At 41.6% G+C, this 23649-nt stretch overlaps 1 protein-coding gene across 11 annotated transcripts in view; it reads right to left on the minus strand.

Moving 5' to 3' along the window:
• si:ch211-278a6.1 (SRC kinase signaling inhibitor 1) overlaps window positions 1-23649 on the minus strand; it is a 271162-nt gene that overhangs the window by 70927 nt on the left and 176586 nt on the right. For 10 of the 11 annotated variants that reach the window (XM_049467593.1, XM_049467595.1, XM_049467590.1 and 7 more), the window contains one exon: window positions 17947-17973. The exons of the other annotated variant lie outside the window; for it this stretch is intronic. In XM_049467593.1, the coding sequence (XP_049323550.1) occupies window positions 17947-17973 (27 nt within the window). The remainder of the gene's footprint in view (window positions 1-17946; window positions 17974-23649) is intronic. 11 annotated transcript variants of the gene reach the window in all.

Below are 23649 nucleotides of genomic sequence, written 5' to 3' on the forward strand. Positions count from 1 at the left end.
CAATCTATAAAACTATAAAATATACTTAAAAAAATGCACAGTAACTATCAGTTATTATTAGTTATTTCTGATATTTAAAAGGATTTATAAGGATTTATAAATATTTATATTTTTGTTCAGTACACAGACTTAATAACTGTAGCTTAATATAGCAGACACAGGCATTCTGCTGTTTAAGAATTTTAACAGATGCTTATTTTCACTTAAATGCTGTAATTTAAGAAAAACAATTCAACTGAACATACATTTATTTTATTTTACTTCACTATTATTTAACTGAAATTCACTTTTATTTATTTTTTATTATAACTGGAAAAATAAAGCACGTTGTCACCCTGGCATCTGGTGCTTCCCGTCAATTATATAAAACTTAAAACCTTTGAAATACACAGAAATATAACGCTATATGTTAGCGTTAATTTTTTTATCACCAGGGCACATTCATTAAAACATTAAATATATTGATTAATTTATTTAAATCTTGTCGAGCGCTCTAAAATGTCGCAGGCACAAAGCGGAGGTTGGCGCGAATCAATTTGTTGATCTACAGTAAATCTGTCAGCATCAGCATAATCTGTAGTACACATGCTGCTATGTGACACATGTCCATTTAGCGGGGAACTGGATTTCGACACAACTTTCTTTTTCTTCTTCTATTGTTTAATGGTTGATGATGGTGTGCCTGAACTTCCTGGTCCAAAAGTCGGAACCATCTAAAAAAGTGGTTTCACACTGAACTACACAAACTGGCTCAGATGGTACGGATTTAGTCTTTTTGACCAAATGTTTGTCCTTGATTTTGATCAAACTGAAATCTTTGAAGTTCCACAATAAAAAAAAGCACATTTGTAAACGTATAAGTTCCTTCAATAACTTTTGGAGGTTCTTCAATCTGACATTGTCTACTTGGAAGAAGAGAATTTGTAATAAATGTAAAGAATGATCTCTGAGTTGCTGAGGTTCTTCTCCACACTACTGTAGATCCCACAGTAGAACAGTACTGTAGGAGTTCCATGCTGACTGCTAATAGAGCAGAACTGCTAATGCAGAAACGAAATCATGGCAGAAAGTAGAGATTCTCTTGGTCAGAGCAAACTGCTGAGTGCTAATAAGCCTTCTTCACTCTCTCAGATCCTCTAAATCAGGAGATCCTTCTCATAATGAGAGAGGAAGTGTATTATTGCTGCTTCCTCTCTCAGAGCCTGTGCTGAACGCTGTTTAATGAACGGACCACATCTCAGCCCTCAGCAGTAATGAGCTCCCAGGATGCTCTGAGGGAGAAGCTGAGAGCTGATTGGTGGAAAAGGACAGCATATGGGAGTGAAGAATCTTAGATAAACTGCAGGAAGAGCAGCTTTCTCTAAAGAGCAGCTTTACTCAGCTGTTTCTGAATCCCTGATATTATTTACATTCACTCCCAACCTGATCATCATCAACATAATAATCTAATTATGATCTGATCAAATATTCAACATATACAGTAATACAGTCACACAATACACACACATATACCCAATATACTACCCTATACATCCCTATACTTCATATAATACCCTATACTCCCTATATTATACTATAGATCCATATACTACCCTTTAATCTCTATACTACCCTATACATCCATATACTTTATATAGTACCCTATACTCCCTATATTACCCTATGCATCCATATACCCCATATACTACACTATAATCTCTATACTACCCTATACATCCCTATACTTCATATAATACCCTATACTCCCTATATTATACTATAGATCCATATACTACCCTTTAATCTCTATACTACCCTATACATCCATATACTTTATATAGTACCCTATACTCCCTATATTACCCTATGCATCCATATACCCCATATACTACACTATAATCTCTATACTACCCTATACATCCCTATACTTCATATAATACCCTATACTCCCTATATTATACTATAGATCCATATACTACCCTTTAATCTCTATACTACCCTATACATCCATATACTTTATATAATACCCTATACTCCCTATATTACCCTATGCATCCATATACCCCATATACTACACTATAATCTCTATACTACCCTATACATCCATATAATTTATATAGTACCCTATACTCCCCATATTACCCTATGCATCCATATAGCCCATATACTACCCTATGATCCCTATACTACCCTATACATCCATATACTCCATATACTACCCCTTACTACCCTATATTACCTATACTCTTTATACTAGACTCATCATATACAACCCTTTACATCATATACTACCATATAATACTCTATACACAACAACTCTATACACTCTATACTACCCTATAATACCCTATACAAACATATATTTCATGTACTATTCTTTATTACTTTATACAAGCCTATACTACCATATAATACCTTATAAAACCATTCAGTACTCTATAATACTCTATACTCTCTATAGTACTCCATAACACTTTATATACTCTTTACTATCCAATAATACTTAATAAACTCTATACTACCATATGATGCTCTATACTACCATATAATGCTTGATACAACCCTAAATTTCCTATACTATCCTACAATACTCTGCACAAACCTGTACCCTTTATATTACGTTATAATATTATACATTATACCCTATAAAACTCGATACAACCCTATAATACCCAATAAAACCATATATTCCCTGTACTGCCCTATAATACGCCATACCTCCCTATTATACCCCTTACCATATACCATATACACTAACCTGTAATATTCTATACTCCCTATACTACCCTACAATATGTTTTCTGTCCCTCTCTCTTACTCTCTCCCTCAAATATGTTTTGGTTGCATTGAGCAAATGCATGTTTGGAAAAAAAAACTGTGCAAAATTTCTAGATAAAGAAACCTATCCAACTGTTAAGCATGAGGGTGGTGTCACGTCTGGTGCTGTTAGCTCCTCTGTCCCTTCCACACCAAGCTCTAACGGAGGTTCTCAGGTTAACAACTACACTACCCAGAATGCACCACCCGCTGACATCACGCACTCACCTGATCACGTGACACCTCACCTGCTTCCTCCTGGAAGTCCCGAATACTGATTACTGGCACTATAAAGGTGCACGCCAAACAGACTACCACGCCGCGTATTGTAGGTTATCCTCGTACAAAGCGTTACTTATCTCTTGTCTCAGTTTACTTTGTGTATGACCTTGCTTTTTGTTTCTCGACGCCGATTCTTGCCTCTGCCTTTGATATTGGATTGTTTGTGTATGACCTGGACTGTACTTTCACCACTGCCTCTTGGATTATCTCTGATACTGGATTGTTTGTGTATGAACTCTGGACTGTCTCTCGTTTATGGTATGGTTTTGTCTTCATTGCTCTGTCTACTGGTGATTACCCTTATTTCTGTATCGACCCTGATTACATCTGTTTATTATTATAATAAACATACTTTGTTTTTATCAGTATCTGCGCTTGTCTGCTATTCTGTTCTGACCATGACAGAATACGCGGCCGAACTAAATCAGATAGCAGATACTGAGGCTATTAGATCTGGTTTAGCCAACCAGGGGAGGCTACTCGGTCAGCACCAGCAAACGCTCGCTGGTGTGACCCAAGCTGTTTCTGAGCTAGCCCGCCAGCAAACCACGCAGCAGCAACAACTAGCTGAGCTGCTAGCTCACCTCAGAGGCGTAACTGAGCATAGCCCTAGCCCGTTAGCTGCCCCCAGTATGCCTAACGCTAACTCTTCTGTGCCTGGATTTTCTGTCTCTAAACCGGAGTTGTTTGATGGGGATCCGGAAAAATGCAGCGGTTTTCTTTTACAATGCTCCGTGTTTTTCAGTAATTCACCGCCTACAACCGATAAAGCTAAGATCGGTTTTATTATCTCACGGCTTTCTGGTAAGGCACTCGAGTGGGCTACAGCTATTTGGGAAGACCTTTCTGGGGCTAGTTACACTGACTTTTTGGCTACTTTCCGCTCAGTTTTTGATCATTCGCGTTATGGACAGTCTAATGGAGAACTTTTGCTGGCTCTCAAGCAAGGTCAGAAGCCGGTGGCTTCCTACGCTTTGGAGTTTCGCACTCTCGCAGCTGGTAGTGGGTGGAATAACGCTGCTTTAATCAACGTGTTTAGATGCGGACTTAACCCAGATATACAGAGGGAATTAGCCTGCAGAGATGATTCACTGACCCTGGATCAGCTCATCTCACTGTCGATCCGGTTGGATCAACTTCTCTCGCGCCGACCCAAGACCAGTCCTCGCACTCAACACACTCCTGTGTCTCTGCCCCACGCTCCCACTCCAGAGAAAGCTGCGCTGCCTGCCCCAGAGCCCATGGATATCCAGAAAACCCGGCTAACTCCAGAGGAGCGGCAGCGTCGAATCCGGCTTCGCCTATGCCTCTATTGTGGAGAGGCCGGGCATTTCAAGGCTGAGTGTGGTCTCCTGACCCGACCTGTGAAAGCTCCAGCCCTGGGACAGCGCGTGGAGTGCTCTCCACGCGCTAACGTGGTACGTAAGCACAACACAATCCTTCGCTCTAAATGTTTTTCTTTGCCTGTAAATATTATGTTACCTACTGGTATGCTCTCTGTCCCAGCGCTTGTAGATTCCGGGTCGGAGGGGAACTTCATCAGCCAGGACCTAGTTAAGGAGCATGGAGTGCCCACCAGAGAACTTCTACGTCCATTAGCCATCCATGCTGTTGATGGAAAGACTGTCCGCTCCAAGCCGGTTACCCTGCAGACTCTGCCCATCACTCTACAAGCCAGCGCTCTTCATTTTGAGGAACTACCACTTTTCGTGCTTCCCTGCACCGAGCATCCAGTTATCCTGGGCATGCCATGGCTGAAGACCCACGATCCCACTGTCTCCTGGCGCGATGGGGATATCACGGTTTGGTCTGCTCATTGTCATGAACATTGTCTAGCTTTGGATAGTTTAATCATTCAGTCTACTTCAGTAGAGAGTCCTGACGTTTCTGATCACATTGTTGTACCCGCTGAGTATTCTGATTTTTTGGAAGTGTTTAGCAAAGATAACGCTACAAAATTGCCTCCGCATCGTCCTTATGACTGTGCTATTGACCTAGTGGAGGGTGCCACCTTACCCAAAGCTAGAGTCTACCCCCTTACGCTCGATGAGGAAAAGGCTATGCGTGATTATGTTACTGAAGCTTTGGCGCAAGGTTTCATTCGGCCGTCAAAGTCCCCCGTCGGTTCTGGATTCTTCTTTGTAAAGAAAAAGGACGGGGGACTGAGACCATGTATTGATTATAGAGGTTTGAATGCCATTACTAAAAAATTCGCTTACCCATTACCCCTCATTCCATGTGCCCTTGAGCAACTGCGTTCAGCTACCTACTTCACTAAGCTTGATTTGCGTAGCGCTTACAATTTGATCCGCATTAGGGAGGGGGACGAATGGAAAACCGCGTTCACCACTACTAATGGCCACTACGAGTACCTAGTCATGAGTTATGGTCTCGCTAACGCACCCGCAGTATTTCAGTCGTTTATGAACGATGTTTTTAGAGACATGATTGGCAAATATGTGACACTTTTTATAGACGACATTTTGATCTATTCCTCAGACTTAGATTCCCACGTGCAGCACGTGCGCTCAGTTCTCCAGAGACTGTTAGAGAACAATCTTTACGCTAAAGCCGAGAAATGCGAGTTCCACCTTCAGAGAGTCGTATTTCTCGGCTATGTCATCAGCTCCCAGGGAGTTCTTATGGATGACTCTAAAATAGATGCCGTCACTAGCTGGCCCGTTCCCCAGTCTATCAAAGATCTTCAACGTTTCTTAGGATTCGCAAACTTTTACAGACGTTTCATACGTAACTTTAGTAGCATAGCTGCCCCCCTTACGGCGCTCACTAAAAATGCCACCAAAATTCTGAAGTGGTCCCCTGAAGCTGACCAAGCTTTTCAGAAATTAAAAGCCGCCTTTGTCTCTGCCCCCATCCTGAAACATCCTAATCCAGACTTACCCTTTGTTGTAGAAGTCGATGCTTCTAATACCGGCATCGGAGCAGTTCTCTCCCAACGCAGTGGTTCACCGCCTAAGCTTCATCCTGTAGCCTTTTTCTCAAAGAAAATGTCGCCTGCGGAGCGTAATTATGGGATAGGGGATAGAGAGCTGCTGGCTGTCAAACTAGCTCTTGAGGAGTGGCGTCACTGGCTGGAAGGTGCTGCACATCCGTTCACCGTTTTGACTGATCACAAAAACTTAGAGTATCTCCGTACGGCTAAACGCTTAAACCCCCGTCAAGCTCGTTGGTCATTGTTTTTCTCGCGCTTCAACTTCTCTATCTCGTTTCGTCCAGGCAACCGTAATACTAAGGCTGATGCCTTATCCCGTGTTTTCAGTTCCCCAGATGACACATGCCACGTTTCTGAACCCGAACACATTCTGCCACCCACAGTTAAGGTAGCTGCTATTAGATGGGAACTAGATGATCTTATCCAGCAGAGTCTGGTTAACACACGACCTCCGGAGGGTTGCCCTCCTCACAAGACTTATGTACCTGAACAATTTCGTGATCAACTTATTGGCTGGGCACATGCTGCTCTTACTTCCGGTCATCCAGGCGTTACACGTACACTGCAACTCATCTCAGCTCGGTATTGGTGGGAAACCATGCGAGCTGACGTTCAAACTTTCGTAGTTTCATGTTCAGTCTGCGCACAATGCAAAACACCAAAAACCCTTCCAGCCGGTAAGCTATGTCCCCTGCCTGTTCCTGAACGACCATGGTCACATATTGCTGTAGACTTTGTTACTGATTTACCTGAATCTGAAGGTTACACAACTATCCTTACAGTGGTAGACAGATTTTCTAGGGGAGTTAAGTTTATCCCTTTTCCTGCACTTCCTACTGCTCTTCAAACCGCCCAAGCTATATACACACACATTTTTAGACATTATGGGGTCCCGGAGGACATTTTGTCAGATAGAGGTCCTCAATTTACTTCTCGGGTATGGAAATCATTTTTTGAACATTTGGGAGTACACGTGAGTCTCACTTCTGGGTTTCACCCCACTAGTAATGGTCAGTGTGAGAGAGTTAACCAGGAGTTGGGAAAGTTTCTAAGGCTATACTGTTTCAAGCATGCTACTGAGTGGTCACAATATTTGATTTGGGCTGAAATAGCTCAAAACTCCTTAACTAACTCCACATCTGGTCTCACTCCTTTTCAGTGCATTCTGGGTTATCAGCCTCCGTTAGCTCCGTGGACAGCGTCGTCCACTGAGATTCCCGCTGTTGACGACTGGATGAAGCGGAGTGAGCAGGTGTGGGAGGAGACGCATCAGCAGATCTCGGAGGTTTTACGGAAATATAAGGAGCAGTCCGACAGACACCGTGGTACCACCCCCCAATACCAACCCGGAGACAGGGTGTGGTTGTCGACCCGGGACTTGAGGTTTGAGGGGGCCTGTAGGAAACTGCTGCCTAAATATATTGGCCTATATATTGGTGTTGTCTCAGGTTAACGAGGTGACATATAAGATTGAGTTGCCAGCTCAGTACAGAGTGCATAACTCGTTCCACGTTTCTCTGCTCAAGCCTCTTGTCCCAGGTCCGCTTGCTGAGGGTGTTCCAGATGACGTGCCGCCCGCGGCTGTGGAGGGGGAGGATTCGTCTACCTATGCGGTTCGAGAGGTGTTGGATTCACGCAGGCGTGGCGGTGTGCTCCAGTACCTCATAGACTGGGAGGGTTACGGCCCTGAGGAGCGTTGCTGGGTTGCCGCCGGTGACGTGCTGGATCCTGCTCTACTGGCCGAGTTTCATGCCCGTCACCCTAGTAAGCCTGCTCCTAGACCCCGTGGGCGTCCCAAACGCTCACTCTCTTCTTCGGCTCCGGTACGTAGGGGTTCCCAGTCTCGCAACCGCCGCCTGCCCGGCACCTCTGAGGCTACGCCTGGTCCTCCCGCCGGTACTCCCTGCCCGTCGGGTGGACGTCGTCGTGGTCGTCCCCGTTCCGGCTCCGTTCCGACTCCCTTGGGGGGAGGTACTGTCACGTCTGGTGCTGTTAGCTCCTCTGTCCCTTCCACACCAAGCTCTAACGGAGGTTCTCAGGTTAACAACTACACTACCCAGAATGCACCACCCGCTGACATCACGCACTCACCTGATCACGTGACACCTCACCTGCTTCCTCCTGGAAGTCCCGAATACTGATTACTGGCACTATAAAGGTGCACGCCAAACAGACTACCACGCCGCGTATTGTAGGTTATCTTCGTACAAAGCGTTACTTATCTCTTGTCTCAGTTTACTTTGTGTATGACCTTGCTTTTTGTTTCTCGACGCCGATTCTTGCCTCTGCCTTTGATATTGGATTGTTTGTGTATGACCTGGACTGTACTTTCACCACCGCCTCTTGGATTATCTCTGATACTGGATTGTTTGTGTATGAACTCTGGACTGTCTCTCGTTTATGGTATGGTTTTGTCTTCATTGCTCTGTCTACTGGTGATTACCCTTATTTCTGTATCGACCCTGATTACATCTGTTTATTATTATAATAAACGTATATTGTTTTTATCAGTATCTGCGCTTGTCTGCTATTCTGTTCTGACCATGACAGGTGGTTGCAGCCAGTGACAAAGGCAACTCTGCACTTGTAGAGAGAAAATGGATTTAATCTAACTTTAGCGAATTCTGTAAATAAAAAATAAACCAGATGGGAAAAAATGAAGAGGAAAGGTATCTCTCTCTCTCTTTTATTTTTATTCTTTTTTTTGCTCTCTCTCGCTCTTTCTGGTGCTCTCTTGCTTTCTCTCTTTTGGCCTTAGTAGTTCTCTCTCACTTGCTCTCTCTTCTCGTTGCTCTTTCTCTTACACACACACACACACACACACACACACACACACACACACGCACGCACACACACACACACTCTGCGTGTGGCACAATGCTGATGGATGACCCCCTTTGGACTATAATGGTGCCATTTATCCTCTACAGTGACCAGACTGGACACACATACACACATACACACACACACACAATACACTCACAAGCACACATTATGGTTGAATTTGTCCTATTCTATGTGAGTGTACAAGTTTGCTGATATTAATGTTTTTTTTTATGTGCATCTGCATATGTGTGTGAATGTGTGTGTGTGTGTGTGTGTGTGTGTGTGTGTATGTGTTTTTGTGTGTTTGTGTGTGTTTTCAATCCCTGTCGACAGTGTTTAGTGTCTAAGAGTTAAATGGAGAGTTTTCTCCCCCTCACTGAGCACTAGATTTAATCTAATAACCCATATTAGCACACACACACACACACACACACACACACACACACACACACACACACACACACACACACACACTCTTCTCTGCAGGATGAAGGTGGGCTCCAGCAGAGAACAGGATAATCTTACCCTAAAATACATCAAAAACCTCAGCACTCTGAATTAAATGGAGAAAAAGACTAAGAGCCGGAGTGTGCACTACATTCAATTATAACTACTCCTCTCTCTCACTCTCTCTCACTCTCTCACACACACACATTTTCTCTACAACATGAATTATTGAAGTTCAATTGAGGTCTGATAGCAGGTGCCAGATGAATTGTATGTTACATTTCTGAAGTTGGGGGAAAATAAGCATTTCTTGACCCACAGTATATCCAGGAGTGCTCCAGGAATACATCATAGAGGGCATTATCACCAACAGTGGACAGTGCAGTGGGTGGTAATGATTGTGACCAGCTGTATTTGGCTAGAATTGTCCACGCAAACAGACCTGCATTATATGAATGTGGCTGCCTGCATTGAATTAAATGTACAGTACCACTGAACATTTTGGACACACCTTAAATTCAGAGTTTTTTTTATTATTTTTTTTAAATGTTCTGTGTTGTAGATTGATACTAAAGCCATCCAAACTATGAATTAAAACGCATGGAATTATTTAATGAACAAAAAAGTGCTAAACAAACCAGAATATGTTTTATATTTAAGATTCTTAAAAGTAGTACCTCTTGCTTAGATAGAAAGAACTTTTGGCTGGACTTTTCTTAGTCAGCTTTATGAGGTAGAGTCACCTGGAATGATCAGCTTTCAGTTAACAGCTGTGCTGAACTTGTTAAGAGTTAATTTCAAGAGTAGAATTCCTTGTCTCTTAATGTGTTTGAGAGCATCAGTTGTAAAGTTGTGAAGAGGTAGAGTTGGTTGGTATACAGTGAATAGCTCTATTGGAGTAATGTTCTAATTAGGGCTGCACGATATTGGAAAAAAATGTACATTGCAAAAGTTCTTTTTTCGACTATATATATATCGTGAAAATAAATGATGCAGGGCCCATGACATCACCAGCCCCGCCCCCAGCAGCACCCTGTCTCACGTCCGGACCTATCAAGAGCTGAGTCAGCGCTGAGCTCTCAAAACCCGAGGAAAACAGCAAAACAACAGTAATCAGCCCTTTAATCAGGCATTTAAAGGAGCGATTTTGTCTGGGATTAAAAGCATGAATTCAGCTATAACTGGAAATATCTGCAGAAAACTGTGCTTTAAACATGTGCGTTTACAAGCATGTGCCCAACCATGTGGATGAAGGCCATGTGGTTACCCCGTGCTCCCCCTTTCCCCTCATGCTTCTCAGGCAGCAGCAGCCTGTCACTCACACAGACACAGAGACAGCGCTATGTATCTACTTCTTGTGTCAAGAATCAAAACACTGCAACATGACGTGTTTATTTAATTGCCGTAAGTGACATTGCACGTCCTGTATGCACATTGTGATGACAATGCTTAAACGATATATTGTGCAGCCCTAGTTAACTATGAGGGTCAGTCCAAATAATAAAAGAGCTTTGAAAATATTCTCAAGTGCAGTCAAAAAAAAGACCAGCAAAAACATGATGATAAAACTGGCTCTCATCAGGAACAGTCCAGGAAAGAGGGGAAGACCAAGAGTTACTCTGTTGCACAGGATAAGTTCATAAGAGTTCTCAACTTCAGAAACTGCAAGTTAAAATCCCCTCAGATAAGAGCACCTAATTGCTTAATTAGAGAGTATGTTGGTGTTCCTTCATAGTCTGGTTGACTTCAGTACTCATTTACAATGTAGTAAAAATATTAAATATTAAATATGAAGCTGTGTCCAAACGTTTGATACATTTGTACTGTATATGATTTATTTCTGTTAGAGCCGCTTGTCTCTTCGTGTGGACAACTCTAGCCAGACACTGCCAGTCACGATCATTGTTTACCCTCTACACTGTAGAATGTAGTAGGTGATTTCTTTAAGGATGTTTTCCTAGAAAGCTAAATTCCTGCACAACTTAAAAAACCTCTGTCCAACTCCATTAGCATGCTAGCCAGTATTCAGCCTCACTCACAAGATAACACCTCACAACGTATACAGGTGTGAGCATTCCCAAGCCATCCCCTGAGATAACCCTTCATGATCAGTGTGCATACTGTGTATATTAAGATTTAGACATACCTCATTACAGAAGTGAGGTGTCCTTATGTTTTTACATGACTGTACATCTCTCTCTTTCTTTCTTTCTCTCTCTCTCTCTCTCTCTCTCTCTCTCTCTCTCTCTCCTTATAGCTCTCTCTCTCTCTCGTTCCGCTTCTATTGTTAGATACAGAATGCAGGCTGGAATTGCTCTGCATAGCTGAAATTGCTGCACCAAATTGCAGCAGATTGATGATTGATTCTGTCGTTTGCTGAGCGAGACAAAGAGAAAGAGAGAAAGAAAGAGAGCGAGAGAAAGAAAAAGAGCGAGAGAGAAAAAGAGAGAGAGTGTTAGACAGTGGGGGAGAGCTAATGTCACACTGCTCTCCAGGTAGGGGGTCATGAAATGGCTCAATCTTCTTCCGTTCACAGACAGAGGGGGAAAAATAACAGAATAAAGAAGAACGGACAGATGAAGCATGAAGAAGTATGACAGCTCCACTTCTTTCACACTCTGCTTTCTTTAGAGTGTGACTATGGCATCTAATCATGCCTATGTCAACCACTCCAGCAGATAAACTGGATCAGTTAGCAACCAAAATTACATATCTGGCCTAAGACTCAATATCGAATATCAAACATGGTTTTTCACAGGTGTTTATTAATTTTGATATTTTTTTTACCATTATATCAAAAGATTAGCTTATATGTATTTTTGAAGTGTTTAAAAATACTTCAAAAAAATGTATGTAAGTGCACATTTTCTTCGTAGAGACTTAAAAAGTGCCTCAAAAAGTATTTATTCTTTGTTTAGATTTGGCTAAAAGTTAAATTTATTAAGATGTCTTTTTGAAGTGTTCAATGTACGGACAATTTGTCTAAATACAGATTTGGTTGAAAGCTAAAGTTAAAAAAGACGTCTTTTTAAAGTGTTGGAAAAGACATTTATGAAAGGGCGTATGTTTTATGTCTAGATTTAGTTGAAAGTAAAAAAGAAGTCTTTGAAGTGTTTGAAAGAGAAAGCTATATTTAACCTTCACTTTCAACCACAATTGAACATAGTTTTATCAAACAGTTCTAATGTTATTTTCAACATACTATAGATACAAAACCCTGCAGAGGGCTTTTAATTTGAAATGAGGAATTAAGACACAGTAGCCTGCCTTCATACGGCTGGAGTGCAATGCTAACTGTTTCTCTGAGCTGGATTACTCACTGATAGTTGATGACAGACCTGCTTTATGAATACAATATTCTTTGGAATAAATCCTTAATCAGTACTTTCACTTATTCCAAGTGCTTTTTCCCCTTCCGAATACTTTCAGCTGCCAAATATTCTGTGCATCTCTTGTGTGAACGTTTGTGTGTGTACAAATCTCTTGAACTAGCCGAAGGTGAGATTACAGACTCTCATCTACTGCTGGAGAGTGCTTGTAAAGAACTGCTCTCTAATGACAAGAACAAGCGAAGTGGCTCATCAGAGCCCTGAGAGAGATTACGTTCGGACAGTCTAAACAAATATTTACTCCCAGATACGGAGGAGCTTCAGAAAAATGAGCAGTTCTCGCAGCAGAAGAGCAAAAGAGTCGGGATAAGCCAAGATTCTGACAATAGTTTTGATGAGAGCTTAATTTCAGACAGGTGCTGAGTGCCTGGAGAGCAGACTGCTTTTAAATCAGCGTCTGTTCAGGGAGAGAACAATCCAGAGATTGATAAACTATTCAGATGATTAACGCTCCATTAGTGGGACACACACATTCATATACAGTATTTTTCACACTATAAGGTCCACCTAAAATCCTTTAATTTCCCCAAAAATTGACAGTGTGCCTTATAATCTGGTGCACCTTGTGTATGAATTTTGACCAGTCAGATATTAAGGAGCAGTAAAGTCACTCTGCTGAAGTACAGCTTTATACAGGAGTTTCAGTTTAGTTCTCCATCAGTATTAGCATTAGCCATTAACCGTGCTAAGCACTAGCTCTTTGGCCGTTTAAAGGTGAGCGTTATTGGCCTGTAGCTTGCTCCTAACCCCAGCTAGTACTGCTGGAGCAGTATTAGCATTAGCTGCTAACCGTGCTAAGCGCTAGCTCTTTGGCCATTCAGAATTGAGAATTATCGGCCTGTACCCTGCTGCTAACCCCGGATAGCACTGCTGGAGCAATATTAGCATTAGCCCCTAATCACACTAAATGCTAGCTGTTTGGCCGCTCAGAGGTGAGTATTATCGGCCTATACCCTGCTACTAACCCCGACTAGCACTGCTGGAGCAGTATTAGCATTAGCCACTAACCACACGAAGCACTAGCTCTTTGGTCGTTCAGAGGTAAGAATTATTGGCCTGTACCCTGCTGCTAAGCCTGGATAGCACTGCTGGAGCAGTATTAGCATTAGCCACTAATTACATTAAATGCTAGCTGTTTGGCCACTCAGAGGTGAGTATTATGGGCCTGTACCCTGCTACTAACCCCGACTAGCACTGCTGGAGCAGTATTAGCATTAGCCACTAACCACACAAAGCATTAGCTCTTTGGTCATTAAAGGTAAGTAGTATTGGCCTGTAGCCTGTTGCTAAGCCCGGATAGCACTGCTGGAGGAGTATTAGAATTAGCCATTAACCGCACTAAGCGCTTGCTCCTTGGCCGTCCAGAGGTGATTATTATGGGCCTGTACCCTGCTACTAACCCCGTCTAGCACTGCTGGAGCAGCATTAGCATTAGCCACTAACCACACAAAGCACTAGCTCTTTGGTTGTTCAGAGGGGAGTATATCAGACTCTAACCTGCATGTTTACCATGTTAAAACAAGCTATGTGGGACAGACCGCTAGCTGATATCGCCCAGGCTTACCGGAACACTCAGGGTTCCTCAGTGTAGCTCTGGCAGCTGGCATTAGCCACTAACTGCTAGCAGTTAACCGCTAATGCTAATGCTCCAGCTTTAGTGGAAATCTGTAATTCTAAGCTTACTGTAAATAAACGAAAGCAATTTACTCACCAAAAAAAAAAAGGTTTTAGGAGAGAAATCTGTGTAGATTTACATCCAGCACACGTTTAACTTGTCTGACTCGTCTGAAATATTTTAATATATTTTTTTTAAGAATTAAAGTTTTTGTTTACTTAGCTTAGCTTTACAGGTTTTGTCACTCAGTGGCGAGACCTGATAAATTTAGAAGGAAAACATGGCGACACCCCTGTTTCTACTACTAGTTACTAGTGTCGTATAAAATGTGCCTTATAATCCATTGAGGTTTATGTATGAAAATAGACCCAAAAAAAAAGACATTTATTGATAGTGAGCCTTATAATTCAGTGCGCCTTATAGTGCGAAAAATACGGTACACATATACACATACTCTTCTTTGAAAAAATACTCGCGGTTAGCGGCTAATGTCAATTCTGTTCCAGCAGTGCTAGCTGGGGTTAGGAGCAGGCTACAGGCCAATAATACTCACCTCTGAATGCTGAAAGAGCAAGCGCTTAGTGCAGTTAGCGGCTAATGCTAATGTTGCACCAGCAGTGCTAGCCGAGGTTAGGAGCAGGCTACAGGCCAATAATACTCACCTTTGAATGGTGAAAGAGCAAGCGCTTAGTGCGGTTAGCGGCTAATGCTAATGCTGCTCCAGCAGTGCTAGCCGGGGTTAGCAGCAGGCTACAGGCCGATAATTTTCACCTCTGAATGGTGAAAGAGCTAGCGCTTAGTGCCGTTAGCGGCTAATGCTAATGCTGCTCCAGCAGTGCTAGCTGGGGTTAGCAGCAGGCTACAGGCCGATAACAATCAACTCTGAATGGTGAAAGAGCAAGTGCTTAGTGCAGTTATTGGCTAATGCTAATGCTGCTCCAGAAGTGCTCGCTGGGGTTAGGAGCAGGCTACAGGCAGATAATACTCTCCTCTGGACAGTGAAAGAGCTAGTGCTTAGCACCGTTAGCGGATAATGCTAATACTTATCCAGCAGTACTAGCTGGGGTTAGGAGCAGGCTACAGGCCAATAATACTCACCTCTGAATGGTGAAAGAGCTAGCACTTAGTGCGGTTAGCGGCTAATGCTAATGCTGCTCCAGCAGTGCTAGCTGGGATTAGCAGCAACCTACAGGCCAAATACCATCCCTTTCTGCACTTTATGCCGTAAAATGCATCCCAAAAAAGTTGCAATGGGGAAATTTAGGGCTAGTAATGAGGTAAAAAAAATAAATATTAAAGAAATTTCAAACAAGCGATTTAAAAAATGATTACATAGTTTTCATTTTACTCATTAAGTAAGTTCATTACTATTTTTAGCTGCAGCTTAAGGGGTTAAACGGTGTCATCACCGTCACAGCAGGCACTGATAAATCATTGACGACTACAGCATCTTAAAGGGGTTTCCCTGCAGCACACCGTAAACAAACACGCTAAAACTGCAGCTACAGCTGTGTCACTGTGCGCTGACTCACACTGCTCTCTGTATCAATATTCAGCGGCCCGCGGGGCAGCCGCAGACAGCTGCACACACACACACACAATAACACACACACGTCACACACACAAATAACACATATACAGTACATCACAAACACACACACACATAAACATATGCATACATAAATCACAGAGCAGAGGCTGAGGGGCTAGGGAGGCAGTGTGAGATTCTATGACATCACACATCAACACATATACACACACCCACACAAACACACTCACACACACACACACACACTTTAATTAATGAATAAATAAATTAATTACTCTCTAGCCAACCCCTTATTAACACCCAACGTTCACTCTGACCTTCCATGGCAATTGAATAAATGTGGTAAAATACACAGTTTATTCAAATGTTTGTAACCACTTCTTCTCATTAGTATTCATCCATCTACAGGGGTTGGACAATTAAACTGAAACACCTGGTTTTAGACCACAATAATTTATTGTCTTGATGGACAGTTTTGGTGGAAACAGGAGAGTTGAGGTGCACATTGAATTCTGCCGTGATTTGGGCAGCCGTGGTTTTATGTTTTTTGGATACAATTCGGGTTAGCACCCGAACATCCCTTTCAGACAGCTTCCTCTTGCGTCCACAGTTAATCCTGTTGGATGTGGTTCGTCCTTCTTGGTGGTATACTGACATTACCCTGGACATAGTGGCTCTTGATGCATCACAAAGACTTGCTGTCTTGGTCACAGATGCGCCAGCAAGACGTGCACCAACAATTTGTCCTCTTTTTAACTCTGGTATGTCACCCATAATGTTGTGTGCGTTTCAATATTTTGAGCAAAACTGTGCTCTTACCCTGTTAATTGAACCTTCACACTCTGCTCTTACTGGTGCAATATGCAATTAATGAAGATTGGCCACCAGGCTGATCCAATTTAGCCATAAAACCTCCCACACTAAAATGACAGGTGTTTCTGTTTCATTGTCCAACCCCTGTGCTTTAAGTTGCACCCCATTGCAGACACAGATTTGCAAATAGACACAAATACACAGGTTCTCTAGGCCCTTTACAAAAGAATTGTCAATAAATAAAATGCCAATAGACTCTCTGGAGAAGCTTAACATGAACCTATAGACACCATGCCTAATGTCAACACCCGGACCTCCCTAATGTGCTTGTCTAGTTGAATGCAATCATATTCTCACAGCAGTGCTGCATAATCAAGTAGATAGTTTCCTAAACACCAATGTTAGTGCTCTAGCATGGCTATAGGATAGGATTGGATGGCTGACTGTTGACTGTTGTCAGGGTTTAAGTCAGTCAAAAGAGTAATAATAATAATAATAATAATAATAATAATAATAATAATAATAATAATAATAATAATAATAATATTAATAATCAAATCTATTATATTATTTTAAATATTAGGTAATACTATAACTGATAACTGATCAGTTTTTTGTCATATGTGAATTTGTCAAATGTATATAATTCAGACATTTTTTTAAACAGTAAATATAATGATTAGTAACATATTTATATTGTAAATGGACCTTTGGTTGGAGTTAACTAATAATAAACAGAAGTACAGAAAAAAATGTATTTTGTTTATTTGTGATTAACTGTAATTCTGCAAATGTTGTTCTACAAAAATCGTGACGCATTGCACGCAGGATGTACGATAGGGCCCAAGATATTTAACATTTAAACAAATAATCTTTATTGGTTTTGCAAATACTCATTCACTTGCTGCAACACATTCCAAAGAAGTTTAGACAGGGCCATGTTTACCACTATGTTACATCAGCTTTCCTTTTAACAACACTTAATAAGAGCTTGAAAGCTGAGGAAACTAATTGTTGAAGCTTTGTAGGTGGAATTCTTTCACATTTTTGCTTGATATACAACTTTAGCTGCTCTACAGTCTCTGTTACACCACACAGTTTGAATGGGAGACAGCTCTTACACAACATCCCAATTTCATTGGAATTGGGATTGTAGAATGACACACCTACACATTTTACAGAGTGTGGTATGAGCGCACACACACACACACACACACAAACACAGACACAGACACAGACAGACACAGGAGGACAGACTAGGACTTAAAGTGCTGACCTTAAAACTCCAGTAGTTTGGCTGTTGCTGTGAAAAGAGAGGGAGAAAGAGAGAGAGAGAGAGAGAGAGAGAGAGAGAGAAAAAGTTAGATATTCAGTGGAAAAAGTGAACAACACTCTCAGCACTTTCACTGCGCTGACAGTCAGCCTGACGGGAGAGAGAGAGAGAGAACGCAGAGAAACGGACAAGGACGTCATATTGAATAAATGAAAAGCTCATTATGCTAACGGCGCTCTTCACACCCGCACATTCATAACGCTTCCTCTTGAAGCCGAACGCGGCATTCCTTGTTTTATGTTTGCACTGAGGAGCTCTATTTCATCTTCAGACTCACAAAGCAGCACTTCAGTCCTGCCTCTTCACGCCGAGCCCCGCGCTGCCCCTCGCTCCGCACTGCATTACAGCATTACAGAACGTGAGCATGAATTAAACACACACACACTGATTCAGTGATTCCCACTGCCCACAGCCGTGCACATACACTACCCTCCATAAATCTATTAGGCTTTTATGATACAACAATTATAAATTTAATATAAACTCCATATAGTGCTGTGAAAAAGTATTTGCCCCCTTATCAATTTATTTGTTTTTTTAGCATTTTTCAGGTTCAAATAAATATCAAATAAACTTTAATATCAGACAAATATAACCTGAGTAAATATAAAAAGCACTTTTTTTAAATGATGATTTAATTTATTATGGAAAACAAATATCTAAGGCTGATTTCAATTTCACTTCTAGCCACGATCAGGCCTGATTACTGCCAGACCTGTAGAATCAAGATCACAATCAATCACTTAAATAGAACCTGTCTGACAACATAAAGCAGATAAAAGACAGATGAGAAAACAAAGCCACTGACTGATCTATCAGTTGGGAAAAATATGCAAAGGTTTTGGGACTCCAGAGAACCACAGTGAGAGCTATTATTATTATTATTATTATTATTATTATTCACAGATGGAGAAAACATGGAACACTGGTGAACCTTCCCAGGAGTGGCCGGCCAACCAAAATTATTCCGAAAGGGCTTGGACAACTCATCCAGGAGGTCACAAAAGAACCCAGAACAACATTTTAAAAAACTACAGGTCTCACTTGCCTCAGTTAAGATCAGTGTTAATGATTCAATATTAAGAAAGAGACTGGTCGAAAATGGCCTCCATGGGAAAGTTATAAGGCAAAAAACACTGCTGACCAAATAGAACACATTTGTCAAAAAAAACACTTCGATAATCCCCAAGACTCTGGATAAAAACACCTTTTTTACTGTATTTTAATGTTGTACACTATTTAGGGAGCCTAATTCTAAGTGAACAAAGTTGTCGCCATGTTTTCCTGACGTAATCAGAGTACGCATGCCCACAAAGGATAAATGTGATGTCATTGTACACCACTGAGAACCCCTGGATCCCATAGGCACAGTGCAGAAACACCATGTCTCTAATAGGCCGGGCAGGCAAACATGTGCTCCATGCAAATAAATAACCACAGCAATTCAAAATAATTTCAAAATTATTACACACATTATCAGCCACCAATATCAGGTTGTTATTGTAATTTATTGTTGTTATTATTGTTGTTATTATTATAATAAAAGCTTAAGTATACATTTTTTCCGGTTAATATAGGGCAGGGGTGTCCAAACTACGGCGTGAGGTATTTTAGAAATAGAATGAAAGTTGGCCCACTGTTAAGCAGGTTTTTATTATGTGAGATTCCAAGTTTGAACTAGGTGTCAGAAACCGGCCAAAGAGTCTAAAAGCGGCGAGAGTGCGCAGTTCTAGCGCAAAAAAACGGGCCAAAGAGTCTAAAAGCGGGGAGATGTTCAGTTGTAGCGCAGAAAAACGGGCCAAAGAGTCTAAAAGTTGCGAGAGTGTTCAGTTGTAGTGCAGAAAAAACGGGCCAAAGAGTCTAAAAGCGGAGAGAGTGCGCAGTTGTAGCGCAGAAAAATGGGCCAAAGAGTCTAAAAGTTGCGAGAGTGTTCAGTTTTAGCGCAGAACAAGGGCAAAAGAGTCTAAAAATGGCCGTAATTAAGGAGTTTAATATTAAGAGACATCATGAAATTAAACATCAATTTGAAAAATAGTTTACACAACACTGTCAAAGATAGATAAAGATAGTGAGTCAAGTAAAATGATGTGTACATAAAAATAATCAAGAAAATGTATTAATTAAAGTGGTATATTTCATTATGTGTTTTATTACAGAGTCTTTGGCCCGTGACTTCAAATATATTTCTCCTTCTGGCCCCGAACAAAAAAAGTTTGGACACCCATGATATAGGGTATTATAAGCTAATGGAAGGTGGCTGAAATTAGGGGACCCTTGTAATTCAGCAGGTCTTATCGCTGGGGAAACTGAAGTAAACAAAAACCTTAAAATTAATAAATAAATTTTGGGGGCAGTAAGGGTACTATGACCCAAACGGGCAGGTGCTTAAGCACCCTCTCTGCATGTGCCTGACTGATAGTGTATCATGAGTGAGTTCTGGGTCAACAGGTTTGCAGTCCTGTTAAGTGAAATGAAACCGTTATCTGTGTTAATTGATGATATGCAGCAGATTCCAGAGTATCCCTTTAATCCAACCTTGCGCTTTAAAGGTTCATTTAACGTAGCGATGCTTTCGCGCTAATTCTGTGAAGAGCAGCTGGAAAAGCTGCATTTCTCTCTCTGTCTCTCTAGGAACAGAGTGAAATTTAGGCAAAGGAATTTAATCAGTGTGTATTTGCGTATGTGTGTGTGTGTGTGTGTGTGTGTGTCTGGTGAAGCGTCAGTGGTCAAGCTAGACCTCCTGATCCCGGGGAAATTAGACATCCAGCGCAAGCCCATGAATTTTAATTCACTTTCCATATCTCTCATTTTCTCAGCTTATTCTCTCTGCTCTTATCAGCCCGGCTACGGCCCACAGCTCGCGCACACACGCACACACACGCACACACACACACACACACACACACACACACACACACAAAATACTTTAAGCCAACAAGGTATGGGATGAGGGATGTGGCATATGCTGTGTAGATAGTACATCACACACACACACACACACACACACACACACACAGATACCATTCCTCTAGACGTAAGCGAAGGCATGCCAGGCCATTTAGATAGCAAAAGACACACACACACACACACACATATACAAACCTAAATTTAATAGTCATCAGATATGCTCTATATTTGTTAAACATACAATATATGATCAAAAGAATTAGGACACCTGTGTATTTATTGTTTCTCTGAAATCAAGGCTGCTTTTGTTGGAGTAACTGTTTCTACTGTCCGAAAAAGGCTTTCTACTAGACCAGGGGTGTCCAAACTACGGCCCGCAGGCCATTTACGGCCCGTGAGGTATTTTAGAAATAGAATGAAAGTTGTCCCGCTGTTAAGCAGGTTTTTATAATGTGAGATTCAAAGTTTGGACGCTAGGTGTCAGAAACGGGCCAAAGAGTCTAAAAGCGGAGAGAGTGCGCATTTCTAGCGCAGAAAAACAGGCCAAAGAATCTAAAAGTTGCCGTGACTAAGGAGTTTAATATTAAGAGACATCATGAAATTAAACATCAATTTGAAAAATTTTAGTTTACACAACACTGTCAAAGATAAATATAGTAAGTCAAGTAAAACGGTGTGTAAATGAAATGATCAGGAAAAAGTATTATTTAAAGTGGTATATTTCATTATTTGTTTTATTACAGAGTCTGTGGCCCGTGACAAATATATTTCTCCTTCTGGCCCCCAACAAAAAAAGTTTGGACACCCCTGTACTAGACTGTGCATGAAGCCAACTCATCCCAAAAATACTAGATGGAGCACCTAAATAATTCTGAAAAACACAGTTCCACTATTCCACAGCTCAGTGCTCTATGGAGCCTTCTAGCTCACTTCTAGAATTAGGCATGGTCTAGCATTAGCCACTAACCACAGCGCTAGCTCTTTTGCTGTTCAGAGGCGAGTATATTTGAGCGTCGTCTGCACATTTACCATGTTAAACTAAGCTACGTGGGATGAACCGCTAACTAATATCACCCTGGCTTACTGGAACACTCAGGGTTCCTCAGTTTGGGGCTGTTGGGTGCATTCATAACACATTCATAACTGTATATGACTGACACATTGACCTACTGACTAACTAACCTATGATCCCAGTGCACAGTACATTACGCCATACGCGTCAGCACAGTGTGTGTGTGTGTGTGTGTATACGCTGGAGGGTGAAATGTGCAGAACACCATGCGTACGCTAATTCAGCTACATCTGTGGTGTAATACAGGTAAACATTATTTTGTAAGTTCATTCACGCACACAAATACACACTCTCACACACACTTACACACACTTTCACACACTTACACACACTGTCTGAAAGTCTGCTTTCATCTCAGTGTAGTGTGTTCTGCTCCAGGGAGACCTCGAGTAACTAAAGCTGATTGAAATGCAAATGCAGCTGAGGAGTAACTAAAGCTGTGTCCTCAGAGATACACAGCAGTTACACACATATACACACACACACAAAACCTAGGAATCACCAGTCTCACGCCTCGTTTTTAATCATATTAGTAATTGTTGTCAATTGATTTAATGATAAATCAATTGTGGATATATAAACAGATAATAGCAGATAACATAAGTTTTATTAACTTTTGAATATTAAAAAAAGGACATATAATTTTTAAAAAAGCAATATACTCTTTTAATTTTAGTAGTTTTCTGCCTTGAGATTTGATCACAACTAATGTGTCACATCTGGCGCTGAAAGCGCTCCTGTCTCCCTCGCACTCAGCTCTTCCTGCACTCTTCAGTCACCGGACTACAATACCCAAAACGCACCACACATGGACTACAATGACTCATCTGATCACATGACCCTGCACGTGGCTCACTCAGGAAGTAATCTGTGTTATAAGCTTCACCCATAGACTGTGTATAGCTGGACAGAGCATCGTCTCTCAAAAGTGAAGCCACCACAGGTCGGGCGCCCCCTGCTGTTCGGTTGCAGAAAGCTGTATAACTCCACCCATCCCCATAGGTTTCAATGGCAAAACAGACAACTTTCAATCACGTTTTTTTCCAATATACTGTAATTCTACCTCATCTATTTAAATGCAACAGCTAGTGTAACCTCTGCTTATATTGCCAATTTTTTATATCCCCACAGAATTTCGTTTTTAAAAACGTTATTCAGCTCTATTTAAAAAGGTGTGGTTATTGTAAAAGGGCTGGTTATGGGCGGGACCAATAACAGACCGTCAGCTCCGCTCTGCTCTGCAGGCTGTGACCTCGAGGCAGCTCTTAGGGGCGGAGTTATTTAAATGAGTAGGCTGTCTCTCCACAGTCTTTTTCCCTCCTCTGGTCTCTACTGCGCAGTATCAGGATCGGCAACATGGCGGAATATTTTGGCTTCATTTTCATTAAATGAATGGGAACGGCGACACAGCGTCCATCTTTTTTACAGTCTCTGGCTTCACCTGTTTCCCTCTGCATATATACCCCCTCAGTTCACTCTCTCATTGCTGAGTATTGTTTGGTTCGTCCTGCTTTACAACGCTTTTTCCTGTGCTCTGTTTGTATTCACTTTTATGACCCTTTTTTCCGTGTACCTTGACTCTGCTTTTTGCCTGCCCTACTTTGCTGGGTTTTGCCTGTGTTTTGACAGTGGACTGTATCTTGTGTATAGTATGTCACTCCCTGTTG

This window comes from Astyanax mexicanus, chromosome 19 (assembly GCF_023375975.1).
Source record: "Astyanax mexicanus isolate ESR-SI-001 chromosome 19, AstMex3_surface, whole genome shotgun sequence".
Taxonomy (NCBI): domain Eukaryota; kingdom Metazoa; phylum Chordata; class Actinopteri; order Characiformes; family Acestrorhamphidae; genus Astyanax; species Astyanax mexicanus.